This window comes from Chiroxiphia lanceolata, chromosome 4, assembly GCF_009829145.1.
Source record: "Chiroxiphia lanceolata isolate bChiLan1 chromosome 4, bChiLan1.pri, whole genome shotgun sequence".
NCBI lineage: Eukaryota > Metazoa > Chordata > Aves > Passeriformes > Pipridae > Chiroxiphia > Chiroxiphia lanceolata.
The window spans coordinates 26,675,341-26,696,078 of NC_045640.1; the positions used below are offsets into that span (position 1 = coordinate 26,675,341).

The 20,738-nt window shown below is 37.7% G+C and overlaps 1 protein-coding gene across 7 annotated transcripts in view; it reads right to left on the bottom strand.

The window, feature by feature from the left end:
- Window positions 1–10,986: 10,986 nt before the first annotated feature.
- The window catches only part of GABRG1 (gamma-aminobutyric acid type A receptor subunit gamma1), a 61,263-nt gene continuing 51,511 nt past the window's right edge, over window positions 10,987–20,738 (bottom strand). For all 7 annotated transcript variants that reach the window (XM_032686239.1, XM_032686242.1, XM_032686241.1 and 4 more), the window contains one exon: window positions 10,987–20,469. In XM_032686239.1, the coding sequence (XP_032542130.1) occupies window positions 20,191–20,469 (279 nt within the window). In that variant the 3' untranslated portion in view covers window positions 10,987–20,190. The remainder of the gene's footprint in view (window positions 20,470–20,738) is intronic.

A 20,738-nucleotide genomic window follows, 5' to 3' on the forward strand; every position in this document is an offset into this window, starting at 1 on the left:
TAATAAGATTGAAGCAACTCTCTTAAGTTCCAGTTTCTAGATTTACAGCATGTTCTTCTTTCTACCTCAGAAAGTACAAGATTGTTATTCTAGCACAGCCCAAAGAAAAGCTAGTACACATATCAAATTCCCTCTGGATGGCACTCTGGCTTAGAAACTTCTTTTGCTGACCAGAGGGTAATTCAGTAAAAGTGTGACTCAGCCATCCTGTCTACTAAGTAAAGGCAGTTCCAAACAGCTGTAACCTACTCGACAAACAGGTCATCTACTATTGGAATAAAAAAAAATAATTATTAAGAAGGAATTTTCAGTAGCATTTCTTATATTATCTTTCCAAAGAGAAGCCTCAAAAACAGCTGAGATTCTTTCCCTTCGGGTCTCTGTTTAATGAACTTCTTTACTTTCCCAAAGGTTTAAACAACCAGAAAAAATTTTTGATACGATCAAGACTCAACTTAAACCAGCTTGGTAATATCCAGCAGGACTGTACATGAAATTAGCCAAACCCCACAGTTTCAATTGCAAAGGAAGGCTTCCTTAATAATTTGATTCAATTTCCATATTTTCATTTGTCAGTTTACTCTGTGAACTGCAGAATTAAAAAAAAAAAATCATCTAGAGCCTACAAAGCAACTCAATTTAAGTTCAAAGTAAACTGTAAGGTCCAAAACATTTCTCCCTGACTCCATTATTCCTCATCTTCTGTTCAAGCCACAGTTTTAACTCAGCTGATGGTTTCATTCAGGTCATACAGAATGGTTTTTGCTTTCTAATTAATTCTACAGATGTTCCTGCACCAGACTTAGGGTAAATCAGTGTCTGGAAGTGCAGTAATTCTGGATGAGCTTAGTTCTTGACGGAGGCACAAGGCATTTCTGAGCAGCCAACAGTATATATCCTCCAAGGCTTTGCTGTTTGGAGGCAAGACATGGAAGACAGTACTGTCAGTATTTAAAGCTGATTCAACTAAATCCCTTCCAACTTATACTTGTTGTAACTTCTACAATATGATCCACGAAGACAGATACCTTGGCTCTCAGTTTTTGAAAACATTTGTGAAAAACTCTGTTGAGAAACCCATATTTCACGTAGAAATGTCACTAAAAGACATTAACACAACTTTTATCATTGATCTACACAGCAGTAAGAGTTGTCAGGCTTTAAGAACTTCCTAGTAAGGAGAAATCCCTGATAAATCTTTGATTTGTCCATTTCACATATACCTCAACCCTAAAAGAGGTATAAGAAGATACACACACAGAGCAATGCAGGAATAGTTATATTTCTAGGCCAAACACCATGACTTACTCCAGTCAGCAGCTCTGCCTCAAGAAGGAATTATTAGCAAAGACAAATCACTTATGCAGTTACTCATGACAGAAGCTACTAAAAATTGAAAAAATTAATCACAGAATCATGGAATCATTAAGGTTAGGAAAGACCTACAAGATCACTGAGCCCAACCTTTGACCAAACACCACGATGTCAACGAAACTATAGCACTAAGTGCCACATCCATTCACTCCTTCAACACTTCCAGGGATGGTGCCTCCACCACTTCCCTGGGCAGCCCATTTCAATGCCTAACCACCCTTTCAGTGAAGAAATTCTTCCTGATGTCCAATCTGAACCTTCCCTTGTTCAGCTTGAAGCCATTTCTTCTTGTTCTGTCATGTGCCTGCTAAAAGAGACCTCACTACAACCTCCTTCAGTTGTGAAGAGTGATAAGATCCCCTCTGAGATGCAGAATGCCCTGTCAAAAATATGTTGTATGTTGAGAAGAAGAGGTTTCTGGACTATGGGCAGAATGATGTGATAACTTCCATATAATAAAGTAAGATTATAGATTACTACAAGTCATCAAAAATGAAGGGCATTCAGTCCAGTTTAAAAATAACAATTTCATATTCATAGTAAGTAGGTATTGAATCATTGACAAGCAAAGTTAAAAGTTAAAATACTGAAATTATGGTTCTGAACAAGAAAATTTTTCCTACAGAACAGGATGAAAAATTGTTTAAAGAAAGGCAGCTGTAAGACAAAAAATGGCAAGTTGGAACTCCAGGTAGACTCCCGACAGTTGTTCCTTTCATTTCAGTAGCATTCAAAACTAAAAATTAAAGAGCATATGGTTACTAACAAGATTGCTAACAAGCTTTGGACATTCTATAAGAAAACCTACCGTTGAGGAATACATTCAGTGCAGGTAGCTTAGTGTGCAGCTGTAGTGCCAGGATGAGCTCTGGGTGGTGAGAGGCCCAGGCAAGAGGCCATGAATTGCCAGTCCTCTGCACATAAAAGGGTACTGGGACCTTTGGTGCTGAGCAGACCAGATGAATGGACACTGAGAGACACGGCAGGAGCTGAGGACTCAGCTGGAAGACCACAGACTTTCACACACATAGATTTTGAGGGTATAAAAGCCCAGGGATTCCTTTGCTCGGGGTTACACCTCGGGGGCACCAGCTAGAGCTGTTCCTGTGTTACTGTGACATGAATAAATTGCTTTAAGAATCAGGAGGTCTGAGATTCTGCTATGGGACACCTGGGGTCGAGCTGGTAAGGAAACCTTGTCTGACTGTGTGAGTGTGGTATGTGTAGGAAGTCAAGTGGGGCATCCACTTGAGCTGCCTGCTGCAGCAGGACTCTCATTCTTAGCAGTTAAAGTCTCTGATGGCGGAATTGTGACTGCTACAGTGTCTCCTGAATGATCAGATAGAGAAGTTTCCTTAACACTTACTAGAGTCAAAGTACTGTCTTTTTTCTTTAAGGTTGACCACAGATATGAATATAGTATTCACAAAATCACAGAATCATAGATTCATAGAATAATTAAGGTTGGAAAAGACCTTTAAGATCAAGTCCAACCCTCAATCCAACATCACCACCATGTTCACCATTAAACCATGTCCTCAAGTGCCACATCTACGTCTTTTAAATACCCCCAGGAATGGTGACTGAACCTCTCCCCTGGACAGCTTGTTCCAATGTTTAACAAACCTCTCCATGAAGAAATTTTTCCTAATATCCTATCCAAACCTCCCCTGGTGCAACTTGAGGCTATATCCTCCTGTCATCTCACTTGGCACTTGTGAGAAGAGACCAACCCCCACCTTGTTACAACATCTTTTCAGTTAGTTGCAGAGAGTGTTAAGATTCCCTCTGAGCCTCCTTTTCTCCAGGCTAAACAACCCCAGCTCTCTCACCTGCTTCTCAAAAGACTTGTGCTCCAACCCCTTCATCAGCTCTGCTTCCTCTCTCTGGACATGCTCCAGTATCTCAATGTCTTTTTGGCACTGAGGGACCCAGAAGTGAACACAGAATTTGAGTTGCTGCCTCACCAGTACCAAGTACAGGAGAAGAATGACTTCCCTAATCCTGCTGCCCACACTATTCCTGATACTGGCCAGGATGCCATTGGCCTTCTTGGCCACCTGGGCATGCTGCTGGCACATGTTCAGTCCAGCTGTCAACCAGCACCCCCAAGTCCTTTTCCACTAGGTAGTTTTCCAGCCTGTAGCACTGTATGAGGTTGTTGTAAACCAAGTGCAGGACCAGGCACGTGGCCTTCTTGAACCTCATGCAGTTGGCCTCAGCCCATCAATCCAGCCCATCCAGATCCCTCTGTAGAGCCCTGGTGAACACCACTGGTGACCCACCACCAACAGGATTTGACTTCATTCACACAGCTCTGGGTGGTGCATCTTTTGGGGACACCCTGAAAGGTATAATGTCTTCCACTGACGTTTAAAGTTTCATTTATCTCCTGCTCTGCTTGGATCCTTCTGCTTTCTATTGCTTCCTCTTTCTGGGGAAATGCCCCTACAGAAGGAAACTGTGAAGACACTATTCTTGGAAAGCTTTATCTGTGCAGAAGAATTAAGCAAGGAGGAACCCTCAGCTTCCATCTCCCAGTAAAAGTGTCTCCAGGTAAAACATTGCCTTCATACAACCTTTCCCAAGGGGAAAATGGCTATTAGAATGGATTACCACACAGACAACTGTAATTTCCCTGCTGGATTATAAATCATGAACTAGTGGTTTATTTTCAGCCTAAATTATCAACTAATTATTATTTCTTAGGCAAGCGATAATCTCTTTCATGAGGAAAAGCCTTCAAAGGGAATATTTTTAATTGAGAGCACAAAAAGTTTAGAAATACAAAGCAAAGAAAGGTTAATCTCAGCTTGGTGCAAGCTTTCTCCCTTCTCTATGCAGGCCAGAGACTTAAGGGTTTGGAAAAGCCTTGAACACAGAGATTTTCCTTTACTCTTCTGCTGTAATACATTTAAAATGTACAGTTGCAAACTTGTCTAATTCGTATTTTGTGGACGGCACTCTGAAAGTGAAATGGTGACAGGCAAGATAAAAAGGAAAGACAGAGAAACAGCAGTGTTAGTAAAACTGAGGGAAACTCATGAGTGAAAACACAACTTGCCCTGGAGAAAGGTAAAATTGATTTTAAGTTTGCAGATAGCATGGGCCAGGAGATATTCTGCGGAATTAATTCTGCAAATGAAATTGCTTTGGTATTTTTCATGAAGCAAGAAGAATGTAGATATTTTCCCAGATATTCATTTATAGTTTCATTCTGAAATACTGCACCAAGTAGCCCTGAAAAGAAGCCAATTTGGACTGTGTGATTGGTGTGGGGGAGGAAAGATAATAGTCTCCTTCCTCCCTGTGAGCCACTAGCCTCTAAGCAGACAGCACCACTGCCTTTCTCACAGAAGGCAGGAGTCTGGAGCGATAATGGGAAGTCTGCCTGTTGGGTGTTAAAGTTTCCTGTTTCCTTGCTATGTCAAGCAGAAATGTTAGAAAGACTCACACTAAGTAGAGCAGTTATCACTGTGGCTGTGTATGCAACATGGGGCAGATGTGCCTGCAGTACACCAGCAGCCTTGGGCTGGATCTCTGGAGGGCTGCCAGGTTGATGGTCCACCTAAGCCTCCCGCCCACAAAAATGACTGGATGAGCAGCAGAGTTTATTTGGGTCCTGTCCAAGTCTCCCTTGCCTGTCTGATCACAGAAATGTCAGGATGCAACCACACCCAGCTCTGGGAATGAAGTAGTAGAATAGGTGTACCAAGAAATCATGACACTCGGGAAAGCACATCTCAGCAGAGCATGGCATAGCCAGCTTCATAATACCATGGAGTCCTGAGGAGTCCATATCACTTCCTTTAACCCGTCCAAAATTTACTTCTAACTCATCTGTCCTTCATCATTATGCTTTGTGAAGCAAGGATCAAAGGAAATGATGCAGCTGCCTTTTTAGTTCGTTACAAAACAAGAATTCCAGGATTTCAATTTGATTTTAATGGTAGGCCATAATTTCTTGGGCCAGTCCTGCTTGTTTATCTATCTTTGAACTTTATTTGTGTGCCTGAAATGTTGAGCTGTTTATCTACCTTGCTGATAGCTCAAAATACCATGCAAGCAACACTGTATATGTTGGTGAGGTTTTTTTGAGTATTAGTTCAGCTGTTGCACTGAGTTTCCCCAAGGGGAAAGTGGTGGTAGGGAATGGCAGAGGAGACAAAAAAATAACAAAATCGTGTAATGTAAGTGAGATATGGGAAGCAATGGTATCACCACATGCTAGACCCTACTGGCATAATGGATTGAAAGTAAGAAAAACATCTACAAAGTCAAAATAAAAACCAACGGAGGAAAATGTCTACTAAAAATAATGTGAAAACATTGCAAACTTTTGCTAAATTTTAACTAAGAATCAGAAACTGAATTGTAGAAGGTGCCCCTCATCTTTCAGATGTTGCATTTTAGCCATATAGGTTATTCTACAATAGTGGACTGGCGTTCACTTGCATTTCTTTTAAACTCATTAATTATTTATGCCTTCCAGTTGTTTAACTAGATAGTTGTTAACATTAATAGTTGTTCAGAAAAAGGGAACTGTTTCAGTTGACAATCTGTGCTAGTTCAATACAGTGGTATAAAATATCATTCTCTAAACAGTGCTTGTAATGGAATAAACATGTCTCTAGTCTCTAGTGGAGAGTTCATGGGAAAATATGCATTCAATATTAGGAAACCTATCTTCTAATCTAAAGAAGGTAGCTAAGGATATTTCTGTTGTATGTTCCCTTTGTCTGGCAAAGTGGCTCCTGTCCTCTTTCCTAAGGCAACAATAGAATGCTACTGGCCCCATGCTAACAGAGATATTAAGAGGTTTTCTCCTGGAGAGGAGCAAACTTAAATGCTTCAGGACATAAAGGTCGCAGAGTTGTCACGGAGGTACGTGAAAACAACCTCACTCAGAGAACAAACTCAAATTCACAATTACAGCCAATGCTAAAAACTAACAAACAAGGGGAGGTCGCCAATGGCAACACTCCAGTGTAATTTAACTGGTTGGAGGTTCGGTGCACCCTCTCACTCCAAGGGGCACAGAGGATCGGATTGCTTCCCAAATGGCCGAAGCATGACTCAGGATATCCAATAGAGAACAGTCACTTGCCTGGGGCAGTGGGTCAGGGAAAGTCTCCATGGGTGACCAGGGTCACCCTTCCATCACAGGGATGCTCCTCTGAGAGACATCACAGAACACGGGCTTGCAGTGGGGCCCATGGGCAGGTCAGGGCTCATGACCATACACAGGAATGGTCCAATTTCTACTTATCTTTACAACATCCAAGTTTTTGCAAGTTCCCAATTCCTGCCTTTGTTACAGGGCATTCTGTCTGACACCGATGGCACCAGTCATGGCTGCCTGCACACTTCTGGCCCTGCTGCCCAGTTATTGACCACTAATCCTCAGCAATCTGTAGGACACGTCAGTTTTGATGTATCACTTCCCTTAATGTGTTTTTTGGAATGCGTTGACGATAACACACACAATTTATCTTCATTGTTGCTGCTGGGAAATGTGAAGGTTGTCTGTAACAAGATTTTCCCATTTAGTTCGATAATTATGTTAGGGTTTTAAAGCACTCTAGGTTATCAGAAGGCAGTAACAAATCTCTAACCTAACAAATGCTACATGAATGAAGGCATTTTAACAAATAATATTTCAAAGCCCTTTTGCACATTGCTGTAGAAATTTCATATACGGGGAATCAAACTCAATTCTCAGTAAAGATGACTGTTGTTAAGCCACAAACGTACATAGTGCAACTGACTGCATGGAACAACATCTCTTCTGATGAGAGCAGTGCTGGACACTGACTGACAGTCTGAATGATGACTGTGTGATCTCACTACAACTTCACTATGTGATGAGAAGGCTGTAATTCCAAATCCAGTATTCTTTGGTGCAAAACACTGGTGGTAATATGTACAGCTCTTAGTTATAAAATAATTTTGGCCACTGAGCTGGAAATCAGTTCTACTGATTGCAGAGGAGCAATACTGCCTTACACTGAGACTCTGGTCCTGTCAAATTTTAAATAAAGTTAGATCAGCAGTCCTACTACACAGATTAAACTTTGCTATTAACTTCATTTATTCTCTGACTGACATTTTTTTCCTCACTCATTCAGACCTTAGGCAGTGCTGAGCTGTACTCGTGACTACAACTTAATTTACTGCAACTATGAAGGTCTCAGAGTCTTTCAATACTGCCTGTAGGACAAACTACAAATAAAACCAGCATTAAGATAGCATGCTTTGTTATCAGCAATAGACCTAAAACAGTCAATAGATAAGCAGGATAAAACTCCTATTGTGTATTATCATTAATAACAGCAAAAAATATCACAGTTCCTACTTTTACACCTCTTTCCGGAGAGAATTCAGATTTAGAATTTACTGGCCAGATGGTTCTGCTCCTCTGTTACTTCCTGAGGTGAAGCCTGATTGCTGAGTTATGAGGATCTGTCTTCATTAATGACTATTTTATTTACCTTTTAATATTTTCATAAAAAATACTTATATTAGTAGGGAAGTTCCAAGCACAGAACTATCATCTGTCCTTAATCAACCAGTATAGTTCTGACTAAAGAGATGCATATATTTCCTTCTCAGAACTGAAGGTCAAAAACATCATTTGTTTCAGTTTGTTGACAGGCCCTTCTTTACAAGAAAAGCTGAGTGCTTTGCCTTCATCAATTTAGTGTTAATTTTAACAGCTACATGAGTAGCATCATTAACATCTTATGGATAGAAACTGAGGCACAGAGAAACAACTTATTTCAAATAAAACAGATAATATTTGAGTCATGCAGATACAGCATCAGTAGAGGAAAAGGAGAATTTAAAAGGAAAAGGAGAACTTAAAAGGAAAAGGAGAACTTAAATTCCAAGTCTTAAGACTCATATTCAATCAGCATCAGTTTTAAGTTAGGGCTTCTTGTAGTGGTCTCTAGGATAAATAACAGTTAGGAGCAGGGAAATAAGGTCATTGTTGAGGCATCAGTGTCCCTATTTTTTTACCTGTTGTTGGTAGGAAGCTTAGTGAACTATTTGAACTTTTGTCAGGCTACCCATCTAAATGTATCATAGGGAAAATGCCTTCAGGAACTCAACCAGCTTTGAAGGCTCTGTTGCTGAGAGCCCACTGACCTCAACAGCAGGACCATGTAACAAACAACCCAAATAAAAATAATTTTCAAGGATGTTTGGTCCTTTTTGTTTCAAGACGTCCCTAAGAGAGTGTTAAGAAAGACCTACTGCTTATTTACCATTTCTTATCAGATGATAAAAAAAAGATGATGACAAAAGTCTCTGAGGGCTTCTTCAGACAGCAGGAGGCTGATCTACTGCATCATAAGACTTCTGGTGGTGCGTGTGGAGGAAACGTCTCATTTCTTACATCAATATCACTTTCACAGTAATCATTTCTCACCTTCCACAATTCTTGTCTGTGAATGTGTGAATTAACCCAGCACTACATAGAAAGTAAGAAAACAAAGTTTCAGAAACAGGTAAAAAGATGGACAGTACAGTGAAAGGTTAGGAAACGTAGTGATTTATAATGTAAGGAAAAGAACCAAAAGCCAGATTTACTGAGGAAAGTTATGAGAAGCTGGTAGCCAATGCTTGAAACAAGGAGAAGGGATAAAGAAATCTGAGGTGGTGTTTCTCACAGGAAGGAATACATGAGAAAACATAAGAGCAACACCAGAGCTGACACAATCCCCCAGGGACTGACAACTGATCAGGAAAATTTTCAGTTGCCAGTATGTACCCAACATCAGCTAGTTCAGGTCTGAAAGCTGTTACCATATGCTGGCTGCTTGCTGGTCTCTGTGAAATGACTTAGTGTTCACAGTCCCCTTCCCAACAGAGGTGAGAGCATCACCGACACCACCCTCACCAAGGGAAGCTCTGTTGGCAGTCTCAAGGCACATGGACTGGATTATTCCTTCACATAAAACCTTAGGGCAGAGGGAGTGCAAGGACAGCTTTACCCTCTAGTTTGAAAAGTAGCAGTTGCTTCTTTTGTTTAGGATTTTTTTAGTATCCACAGGTTTCATTTGCACACTTTGAGGTCATAGTACACATTTTAGAAGAGCTCTTCAATTCCTACTACAGATATTACTAACAAATAATAGAATTTAATATTACTAAGAAATATAATTACTTTTTTTTTACTAATTCTTACAAAGTAGTAAGTAATATTAGATATTAATAGGATAAAGGAGTTGAGAACTCTTAAAAATTTACTCCCCTATTCTGGTTCTGCACTGACAGTCATTTTAGTCAGCAAGGCATGTGCCACCCCAAGTCTTAACAGTCTCAGTTTTGTAGAAAATAATATACTCTGGTATATCTGACCATGAGAAATTAATTCATTTTAGCTCCTTGTAGGCATGTATTGCTGAAATTCACCCTATTGACAATAACAACGAAAAATGTTTTCCTTAAAATATAGATGACAGATTTTATTTTGCAGTCTCTATATAAAGGCTTTCCTTAATTCCTTCATTCATCAACTACTTTAGTACTGTGGAACCTAGAGGTTTGATTCTTTTGACCTAAAAAGCCATTCTGAACATTATGCACTCAGAGGTTTGGTATTATGAAATACCAGAGTTCTTTTTACTGTTCATACAATGAACAGGACATAAACAGTTTGAAAAAAAAACCCCACCATAAATAGATTCTATTATACCTTAAGTAATCTTAATAATTTAAGTAACAGCTGGCAAGACAACATCGGAGGTAGTTACCAGGGAAAAAGAACATACAGTGCTAAAGGGAATGTAGCTATTGCTGGGATCCCTAACTTTAATCTGAAAAGAACATTTAAAAGTGCAGAAATCTGTTGCATTTTCCTGAACTATCAGAGGCTTAAAACATTTTTGACCCCTTTCCCAGGGTTTTTGTGTTAACTGTATCCCTCCTTCATCACCTTTCCACACTCAGTGGAATTTAATTCATTTAGAATGAATTAAAAACATTTTGTGGGACTGACTACATGAGGAAGGTGACACTTACAGGCAGATCCTCCAGTGGGACAGTAAGGCCAAAGAATAGAATGTATTTGAGGAAACTAATGAGGAGTGATTTCCCCCCAGATATTTGCTTTCAGCAGAAGCTCTGCTCCTTTACCTGTGGCACATGTTACAATTTTTTCTAAAATGACAGGACAAAGAAGAGGGAGCCACACATGATGGCCATGAGGCATTCTGGAAGTGGAAAGAGAGCGGAATTAGCCAAGCACTAGAGTTGACAGGAGTGAAAGGGTTATGTGGGAGAGCAGGTCTACCTCTCCTGGCAGTAACAAGCAGGACATCTTCTATTAGCTATAAAACTGGTCCCAACCAAAATGGCTGATAAAAGTGGGATTTTAGCTCCAGAGCTTTATTTCTATGACATGAATAATGTTCTATTTACATTATTATCAAAGGAAGGAAAGAGGAGGGGAAAGAGGAGGGGGAAGGAAGAGAATGAAAGCAAATAAAGACATTGCTCTCTATCAAAGCAGTGTATGAAACGATTTTCCCCAGAACGACCATTATCGTCATGGTCTTAAAGAGAACAGAATGTATGGCATGTAGAAAATAAATAACAAAATAAAGGAAGTAACCAGGCACTATTTATTTTTTCAGTGTAACTAATCAACTTCACAGCAGATACAGTAAAAACAATGCATTACAACCGCTTTACAAAGTTCAGTGTTGAAACTCTCTTGATTCTTATCAGTTTAAGAGACATCAGAGTACAAACATCTAAACTGTTCGTTTTGCACAGAACACATATTATTCAATGATGAGTTTTTTATTTTTATTTTTTAAGACTATGGCTTTCAGATTTTTACATTTAGAAGATTACAGATTACATCTCAGAAACATCTGTATGAACCATGCACCAGGGTGCAAGCCCATTTCCATTCAACGCACAAGGACTACTGCAACATTTACATGAAAATGCAATAGACATCAACATTCACATTAGAGTAATGAACTCTAAAACCTATCCATCAAACCACTGTGAGTCTTCTCCTGGCAAGAGATTTCTGAAATTCTGGGTTTTTTTCTAGAAATCCTTATAATCCAGCTATCTCCCATAATCTTACTTCAGAAATTCTGTTTCCAAAGCCTTGTGCAACCAAGCCCCTTCTGATAATGAGTGCCACGAGCACTTCCTTTCTGAGCCTCTTAATATTATTTCTGTTATCAGTCTCAAAGCCTCATTTTACCTCTACTAAAATCACCTTTTAGCAGTTGATGCGTTATACTGCTGAAAACAAAACAAAACAAACAAAACCCAAACAACCACAGGGTGAAATCCCTCCATTTGTTTTACATCTCCCTAGGTCTCAAGAAACTTAAGAAAATAAATTGAAAAATCCCACAAAAGGCTACAAATTTCTAGCCTTGAACCATATTTGAACTTTCTGCACTGTTCTTTAGCAATCTAGTTTATTTAAAACCTTATCAGTGATGCCTAGTTACTCAGTTTTGGAGTGCTCTAAACTGAAAGCTCGAGGGATAATTTTTAGAAAGGGTTAAACATTTGAAAAGTAGGTCTTTTTCATTCATGTCTTAAACTGCACAAAAGAAAATGAGGCATCCAAAAACTAAGAGTATAATAAGAAATGTTAAATTTCTGAGTCAATCTTTTACCATGGTACCAACAGAGTTCTGAAAATATAAAGCAGAATCCATCTACTCTGCAAATGCAATCACAGCAACTTCCTCAGCACTAAAAAATTTGCTTCTACCAATATATAGGTGTATGTATGTGTATGTACATATATATATATATATATATATATATAAATCAACTGAGGATATTTTTACTTACCTTTAGTGATAACAATGTCTATCTCAACCACAGCATTTGTATTCTTTCTTCCTCAGTTAAAAGGAGTTAAATTAAAAATGAATCTACAAGACCCATCAAACGGAGCCATAATTATTTCAGGCTTCTGAATCACTTCTACGTTTTAACTGTGTAAATTTAAATGTTTTTTTTAGGACCATCGTGGTCACATTTAGAATACAGTTTTTATGGGGGGTGGAAGCTTGTTAAAATGACAATCAGAAGCTGATGTATATATAAAAGTTTCCATATCTTGCTTTCCAGTCTACATACGGATATATATATGTATGTCACTGCCATTGCCATTATAATTTCTATCACACTCACAAAGTCTTATATATGTAGGATTTAGCCAAGAACATCATCTGTTTATCACCTCTGAAGTCTTCTGGTTCAGCCATGCTCATTAATATTGTTGTCAAATATAAAAATGTTGATATCAGTGTTTCACTCTAACCAAGCACACAGATACTGTCAAAACCGAGAAGCAGGTAACAATCAATTTGATACCTAAAAATGCTTTAGTTTTGGTACTGCACACAAAAGATTGTATTTTAGGAGAGGTTGAAGAAGTCATGGCTTAATCACATTAAAATCCTGTGAGGATACCTCACTGTTTCTAGGTAATTGAATATAATAATGGATGGCTACATTCCAAGGCTATTGGAAAAGTACCAAATAACTGAGTAGAACTGTAAATATCAGCACACTTATAATAATAATATTAGCCCAGTTGAGGAGGTTTCTGGAAGTAAAACTGAAATGGAAGAATAAATTTGCATCAATATCATGTATTTTATATATAAACCTTAGAAGCTGCACAGAGAGTTACAAGACTTATCTTAATGTTCTGTATTTCTTGCAGTAAGTTATCCACAAGGGCATTAATAAATAACTTCAGAAGGAACACTGATGTATAATATTGCAACATTGTCCACTGGTGCCAAAACACTATCAAATTAAATGCATTGCATGAATGTTCACTTAGGCAGTTAAAAATACCAGCATTTTTTTAAATACTGAATGAAAAAAAAATGTACTAGTAAGGAGCAAAGTCTGACTCACTGAAACACTATGTGAACTGTAGATGCCAAGACAGAGATTTGCATTAGGAGTGTATTTGAATACTGGAAACTCAATATAATAAATACTGAGAGACAACAAATCAACGAGTGTTATTTTTGAAGGATATTTCTCTAAATTCTGGGTTTAGACCATGAATTTTAATTGTTTATAAAATGTCAATGAAGGGGAATACAAACTATAGCAGCATTATTTGTTTAATTGAAATGGTAATTAAAAATAAATATTAGATTTTTCAGTATAAGAATCACCACGAGGTTGCCAGATTCTGATCCCTCATTTTCATTTAAGGAAGTATTTATATTCTATAGCAATTGAAACTGTATTTAAAGGTAAAATGACATAACCTTTCATGTTCAGACAAAAAGTCTAAGCATTCACAGTGGACAAGAGTGGGAAATATAAAAGATACTGCAAAGATGCAAAAATCATTAAAGTTTTTTTTAATGACTAAAGCATGAACATAGATTGTATACTAATAGTGGGCCTATGAATATACAAATGTCCACATTTATCTGTCTTGGAAAATCTGAGCCCTAGGGCAAGTGCCTTCATTGTTACTGCTCCTGTGTCATCAGGAGGCAGCAGGACTAACATGATTTTGCCTGTTTAAAATTACCATCATCTATTTTCTATGTATTTCACAAGCCAAAAGACTCCTATATACCATCTTCCTAAGGAGGAAAAACAATTCAAGGGGAAATATATACCTGAAGTGAAATAATGACTCATCCTCATTTCCTATCCACAGTGACAGTTTTGGGGTTTGTTTATAAATATTTAATTGGCAAAGGTAACTTATCTTCTGTTCAGGCAATACTGGTCATTGCTGTTAACAGAATTTAACCTTCTGAAGTCTAAATGACGAAGGAATCCCAAAGCCACCCTACAGCGCCTTTTCAGCAGGATCAACTGAAAATCACTTTTCCAATGTTTGGCAGCAAGACATCTCCTACCTGCAATGTCTGGACAAGGAAACTTCAAGAAGAAACCTTTCTTTTTGAATTCAGCAAGGCTCAAACCCTTATGGTAAAGATCATTCTGTGAAGCCAAAAACACATAAAAGAATTGCTTCCAACCTGAAACATTTTTGAGTCTCAGGTAGGCACACAGCGATGTATGGAAAAGTAGCTTCTACAAAGAATTACGAAAGAGAAGCCTTATTACTGCAAGCAGAGTTTTGTCCCTCTCAGTTCTGTCAGATAGTGGGACTCATCCTCTGTTGTCAGTAGCAAAATTGTCCTCATTTACACATGCCACATGCCTACTCTTCTGAACCTCTTTTTTCTTGACTAAGAAAAGGAACTGAGAAAGAACAAGGTAGAACAGTTTACAGGTCTTCTGTCTTACATCCCCATAGCTCTCCTCACACAGCTCAAGTGATGTTGATGTACCATAAGCAAAATCTGCAGGCAAAGCACGTTTTGTCCGTGGGAAGGGGAATGAGAATTTTATATATCTTTTTTCTCCCTTAAAATACCATGAAGTTTTTACACTTTTTTTAGAAACAATATATTGCTAGTGAACAAAACCCATCTGTGGTAAAAAGGGCTATATCCTTTGGCCTATTTCACTTTTAGCCACTCTCCTGTCTCCTAAGATTTCCTCTAAAGCCTTTGTTAGTTCTCTGACTTTCTCAGTGAGATTTAGCAGCAAGTAAAATCAAAAGTTTATTATTTACTGACTTTTCACTAGCATTGTAATGGATCCAAAAGACAGCTCAAGAACCACAATACTGAGCCCTATGACATGATTTATAGACCTTGTCCAGGAGTGCAACCAAAACTCTTCTCCTATACTCTACATGGGGAATACCTCAGAGCTTCATAGCAGGACAATCATCTCAATGAATCTGTTCCTGTGCAAAGACAAATATTAAGGACAGGGATGCTTTTCCATCATTCTGGAAATAACAGCACAGATCCATCTTCTGAAGGGAAGCACGTACCCTGTTTCAAATTATAGTCTTTCAGGCAGAAATCACCCTTTTAACAAGAAACTGTTACCAATCTCCCTGGGGTACACCAGCTATCCTGGTTCATGCCTGGCATGATCATAATCCACCTTACCCACTCTCTGATTCAATGACTGAAAGCAGTCTGAGACAAGTTTCCATTCCCAAATTTTTTTAGCCCTCAAAGGGACTTACAGCAGTGTAGACACCTGGGTACTACGGCTTTCAAGAATTAGTACTCCCTAATTTTAAAAATACTTTATCATTAATAAAAAAAGGAGGAAAAAAGATGATCTTTTGCTGATCTAACCTGATCTCTGTTTTTCTGTCTGACATTATGATCACTCAAGACAACTTTTTATTGCTCATAATGTATAGGAAATGCACAGTATTTTCTTCCTTTTTTTTAATATTAAAAGTACTTAATTATGTTGCAGGGAAATCAAGAGCATTATCACAAATTCCACTGAGAAATCTATTAACTAAATATAATTCACTCAGTTCCATGCAACTTGATTCTGGGATCACTGCCACCATCAATCTTTACCTCATCCCATCTTTTCCTTTCTTCCTCACCAGTTTTCAGAGCAGATTTTCAGCTGAATAAAATATGCCTATCATAAGAAGGCATCCTTTTCCCTCTAGCTGCAAGCTCCCATCACCTGTCTTGGAGCAAAATTTCGTCATACTCTTGCAGTTTCAGTCAGATGATCCCACCAATCTGGCTGAAACACTAACTTACTAAGATGATTTTTCAGGTTTTGATTCATCTAGTAACACAGCATTAGAACTACAGTTTCTGATAGAAATGAATCAGAAGCCAGAGATCACTTTCCTCAATTTGAACCACTTGGGTAGCAAATCCATGACATGAACCAATGCAAAGGCCTTTTCTACAGTCTGGAGACTATTCTACCTCTCCGTTTAAGTCAGTCTCTCCCCACTGTCAGCACATTCATTGGGGCATGTGGACATCCACTGAGCTTTTTCAGGAATGAAAGCACAGTAATTATTTCTAATTCCTGGTTTTTTGTTTTTCAGCTGAGGAATTCAACATTAGTTTCTATTTTCTGTATCTATTATAATGACTAAAAAATACAGTATTGGTTCACAAACATAAAAGATCATATTTAATGTATAACTTATGTACAATTACATTAACAATCAATTTTTTAAAAAATTTATTTGCCCTAGTTCTCAGTTGTTTGGAAACAGTAAACTGAAATGATGACCAATACAATTGAGAAAACATGTTTTACTTTTGGCAAACAGATATTTAAATCCAGACTCCTCCTGTTGGGTTTTCAATTGTAAGGTTAAAGGTGTTCACAAATTACAAAGCACACTTCATATATCAATTTTAAACAACTGTTTTTACTATCATACCAGATAAAAACCAGAAAATTATAAAAACCATGTTGGAGGTGATTCTTCTTCAAAGTCTTACACAATCCCATATCTTTGAATGTCAGAAAACTGGATAAGGTTAAAGTCTTTGAAGCATATCAACATGTGAATATAAAATGCGTTACCCAGAGCTCATGCTTTGGTTGCAGTGCCACTACATAAAACAGATTCATTCAGACACAAAAGACATGCACTGAAGATCAGTGAGGTACAATCATAGACAGAACCTTACCAAAAAATAACACGTTGATCTGTACTCACTACTAAAACAGACAAGTGGTAAACACTAATACAGAAATATCAAGGAAAGGTCTCTTTTTTGAAAAATACATTTCAAGAAATGCCTAAGATAGGTGCAGTATAAAACAGTTTCCCCAGAATTTTTCGCCTCTCTACCTTTATGGCAATTTCTCCTCTTAAGTCCCCCTCTTTCAGTGAGAAAATCTCTTACTGAAAAAGGCTCTGGCTCACATCCTTAGCGTTCAATTACTTAAGCTACTGAACACTCATTATTGAAATTAGTGCAAATTAAGCATGTGTTAATGGCCTGAATTCACGATAACATCACTATTTATGACAGTACATAAGCACTCACTTTTCTGAATTCTGGTCTAATAACAGTACTGACTAGGACTAGGTTTAAGCATGTGCTTATGCAATGATGGTCAGAATAATATGACTCCAAAATACTGTGATCCCAGCTAACAGTAAACAAACTTTTATCTGCGTAAGTTTGAAAAACGATTGCAGCATCTAGGTCCAGGTAATTATACTGTCTGTTCCTTGCCATTTTTTTGAGTATCACTTAGATTTCTGGGAATCAAGTGCTTACATGCAGATTAGAAAGAAAACACATAGGACTAAAATAACACATTTATTACATGCCATGTTACAGTTCACTACATTCCGTTTCTATTTGCACTCACAGTACCATGGGAAACTAAAATTATTTCATCAGAAACAAATGAAGTACACAGAAAAGTTTGTCAACAGACAGAAGCAAGTGTATCCATAAGCCAAACAGCCATAACATTCAATAGGTTTAATACTCCATTACATTGTTTCATAGAAATTGGAGATGAAAGGTTTCTTATCCATCCCTTGCCAATTCTGGATGTTTTCTGTTCTCCAATTCACTCACTGGAGGCTGACTGGCAACTGACAACCACATGAATAGAAAAAGCTAACTAGATGTGCCAGAGGAGAGCAGGCTGTGAAATTTGTATTTCTTCTTGTGAAGTGCCAAGTTCTTTCAAGTTTCTTTTGTTTAAAGGTGAATTAATGAAACTCAGGGGCTCACAAAATCTATATCTTGTATTGTGTAGCAAGCTGACTACTTTTCAAGTACACATCCAACATGCTGCTGACGCCACCTTCATACCTCCTACAGAACAATGTGTTTAATGTGCTGTCAAAAAGCAACAAATTACATTATGGAATTAAAACTGACATGTTTCCATTGGACTGAACATTTTCTGAAAGTGAGACTCTAAAAACCCATAAATTATAGCAAATCAGAGCTGATAATCATGCCACATTGCTATGCTTAGTCTACCAGTCAGAAGTTGGTACTCGGAAAGGTCACACAACAAACAGTGTCAGCCATCCTTGACAGTGGGCCTTCAGATTCTCTCAACCACTCCTATATTTCATCAGTTAAATACTGAAATAAAGTTTTCATTAAAATTGGATCTTCTTTCACACTTCTTTTCAGTATGACTGCACAGTCTTGCATTTTCTATTACACTTTGGGGCTGAACACCACAGTAGCATTTCCTCTGAAATGTATATTGCATATCATATCTTATTATGCCTGGTACAAACTAGAATATAAATATACATTAATCTTTTCTGAGAAATTCAGAGGAAGGAGCACATTTAACAGAAATATTGGGAGTGGGCTTTTCATGTAACATTTTCTATTCTTAGCTATTAATCATGTCTTTATCTTTAGTACTGAACATCCTTACCTACAGCCAAATGCTAATCCCATTAATCCTCTTTAAAGATCTGTAAGGTCTTCAGTGTAATGCTGACTTTTAGTTAATGCATATCTTCATTTTACAGTGATTTTTGCAAGCTCACTTGAGACTGGTTTCAAGAATGGAGGAAAGACTGCACTTTTCCATAATGAAGACAATGGATTTAGAAATAAAAATGAGATACCAAATGCTGCCAGTCAGCAACAGTCAACAAAGAGAAGGCAGTCCAGAAAGGCTACTACTGAAGAATTGCTACCAAAGTGATGAAAAGCTCTGACCACAGAAAGGATGAAGAACTGGTCCTATGATTTTTTTGGGGGATGCATCGTTGGAGAAGGATCTGCAATGAATAAGGATATTTTAACTCCCTCTCCATAACATGACTTTCCATTAAAAACAAACTAATACCAAGAAGGTAATTACCCAGCAATCCATACCACAGGCTCAGTAAATTAATACCACTTGGCTTTGGCTCAGTGAGCAGCATATGCAGTAACAAACAGAATCTACAAAATCATACTATATGCACAGTGGAGCAGATCACACACTACACTCTCAGGGCTGGAGATTTAACACAGTGGTTTTGAGTACAGTGACTACAACGCTGTTACAGGTTTTCCAAACCCTGCTGATACAAATTCTGCCAAAAGTAGAGGTATGCATTTTTCTCTGGCACTGAGTATGAATCAGACAAATGAGAGGATGTGAAGAGTGCTGTGTTTAATGCTCAGAATCTCAGCCAACACCAGTCTCTTTTCCATGAAATGAGCAAGCAATAGCAGCTGGGTAAGAATTTTTGAAAGTTGTAGCCCTCTTGGACAACTTCCGGGAACTCACAACAGTGAAGTAACAGGAGATTAAGCACAGACATAAACGTAATCTCAGGCTGAAAGCCAAAAGCCTTTATCAACAGTCAGGATAAGACAAGCTCAGAATTACCCTTGGGTGTTTTGATATATCCATTTCTTGCTGCTCTAACATTTGCATTCTGTATAAATCTGAATTGATTAATTATGACTTAATCATGCTTTTTAAAATACTGCAGATTGAAAAGGGAAATGTTACATTTCAACTTTTTAAAATCAGGGATTAATAAAATCATCACCTTATGGATGAAATGGATGAGACTAACTAATCTCACTTTATTAAGGCTTTCTTTGTAAAGGTGTAAGAGATGCTACAAAAATCCTTCTGCATTATCATTAAGGATTAAAACTGAAAGCTTATGTAGAACTGTCCAGTTAAATAACATAGCTTCTTGACTCTGCATTTTCTTAGAGCTGGAAAAAACTGTGTATGTGTGTTAAGGAAAGATAAATCTTATTTTTAAATTTTCTCTTCAAAATACCACTATCAGTTCTATAGTTGATCACAAGAGGGAGACTACATCATCATATTTCCTCTCATTGTTTCAAATTTTTAAAGTATTACAATTTAAGTAATTTTGGACCAACTCTAATCTTTGATTGCTCAGTTAAAAGTATTAATGACTGTTCAATTAGAATTTTTTTCTGAGTTTGTCAAATCTGAAATTTATAGATAAAGATAGCCAATCCAATAAACAAGATTGAATAATGCAAAGGCAGTAGGAAAGAATATTCGAGAATAGGAGTCAATTTTTGCAATACGGATGTGTATTCTTCCTTCTCGCCAAGATCCTGTGCGGCAGTCTTCAAAACAACAAAAGAAGCTAGCACAGTCTTTTCCTTCAAGGCACTCATATCCATAATCATCATCACGTTCAGGGAGATGATTAATGTTATTAATTGGAATTAGTGTTGATCCAGGTCGAACAGCGATTGCAGGTGGTTTCTTAAGGAAAAAAAAAAAAAAGAAAAATACAGTTTTGTGCAATTTTATCCTCATATTAAATAATTCCATAGGCTTTCCACAGCATCATAATCACGCTCAGTACAATATACAGAAATTCTAATATACAGAAATACTAATATTAAAGAAAACAGCAAATTATGAACTGCTGTATATAATGAGCTCATGAAGGCAAAAGATCATGAATGATTTTCACCTGCCACAGTGAAAACTGGGTTGTGCTGTAATTTGGGAATAGTAGATGATTAGTT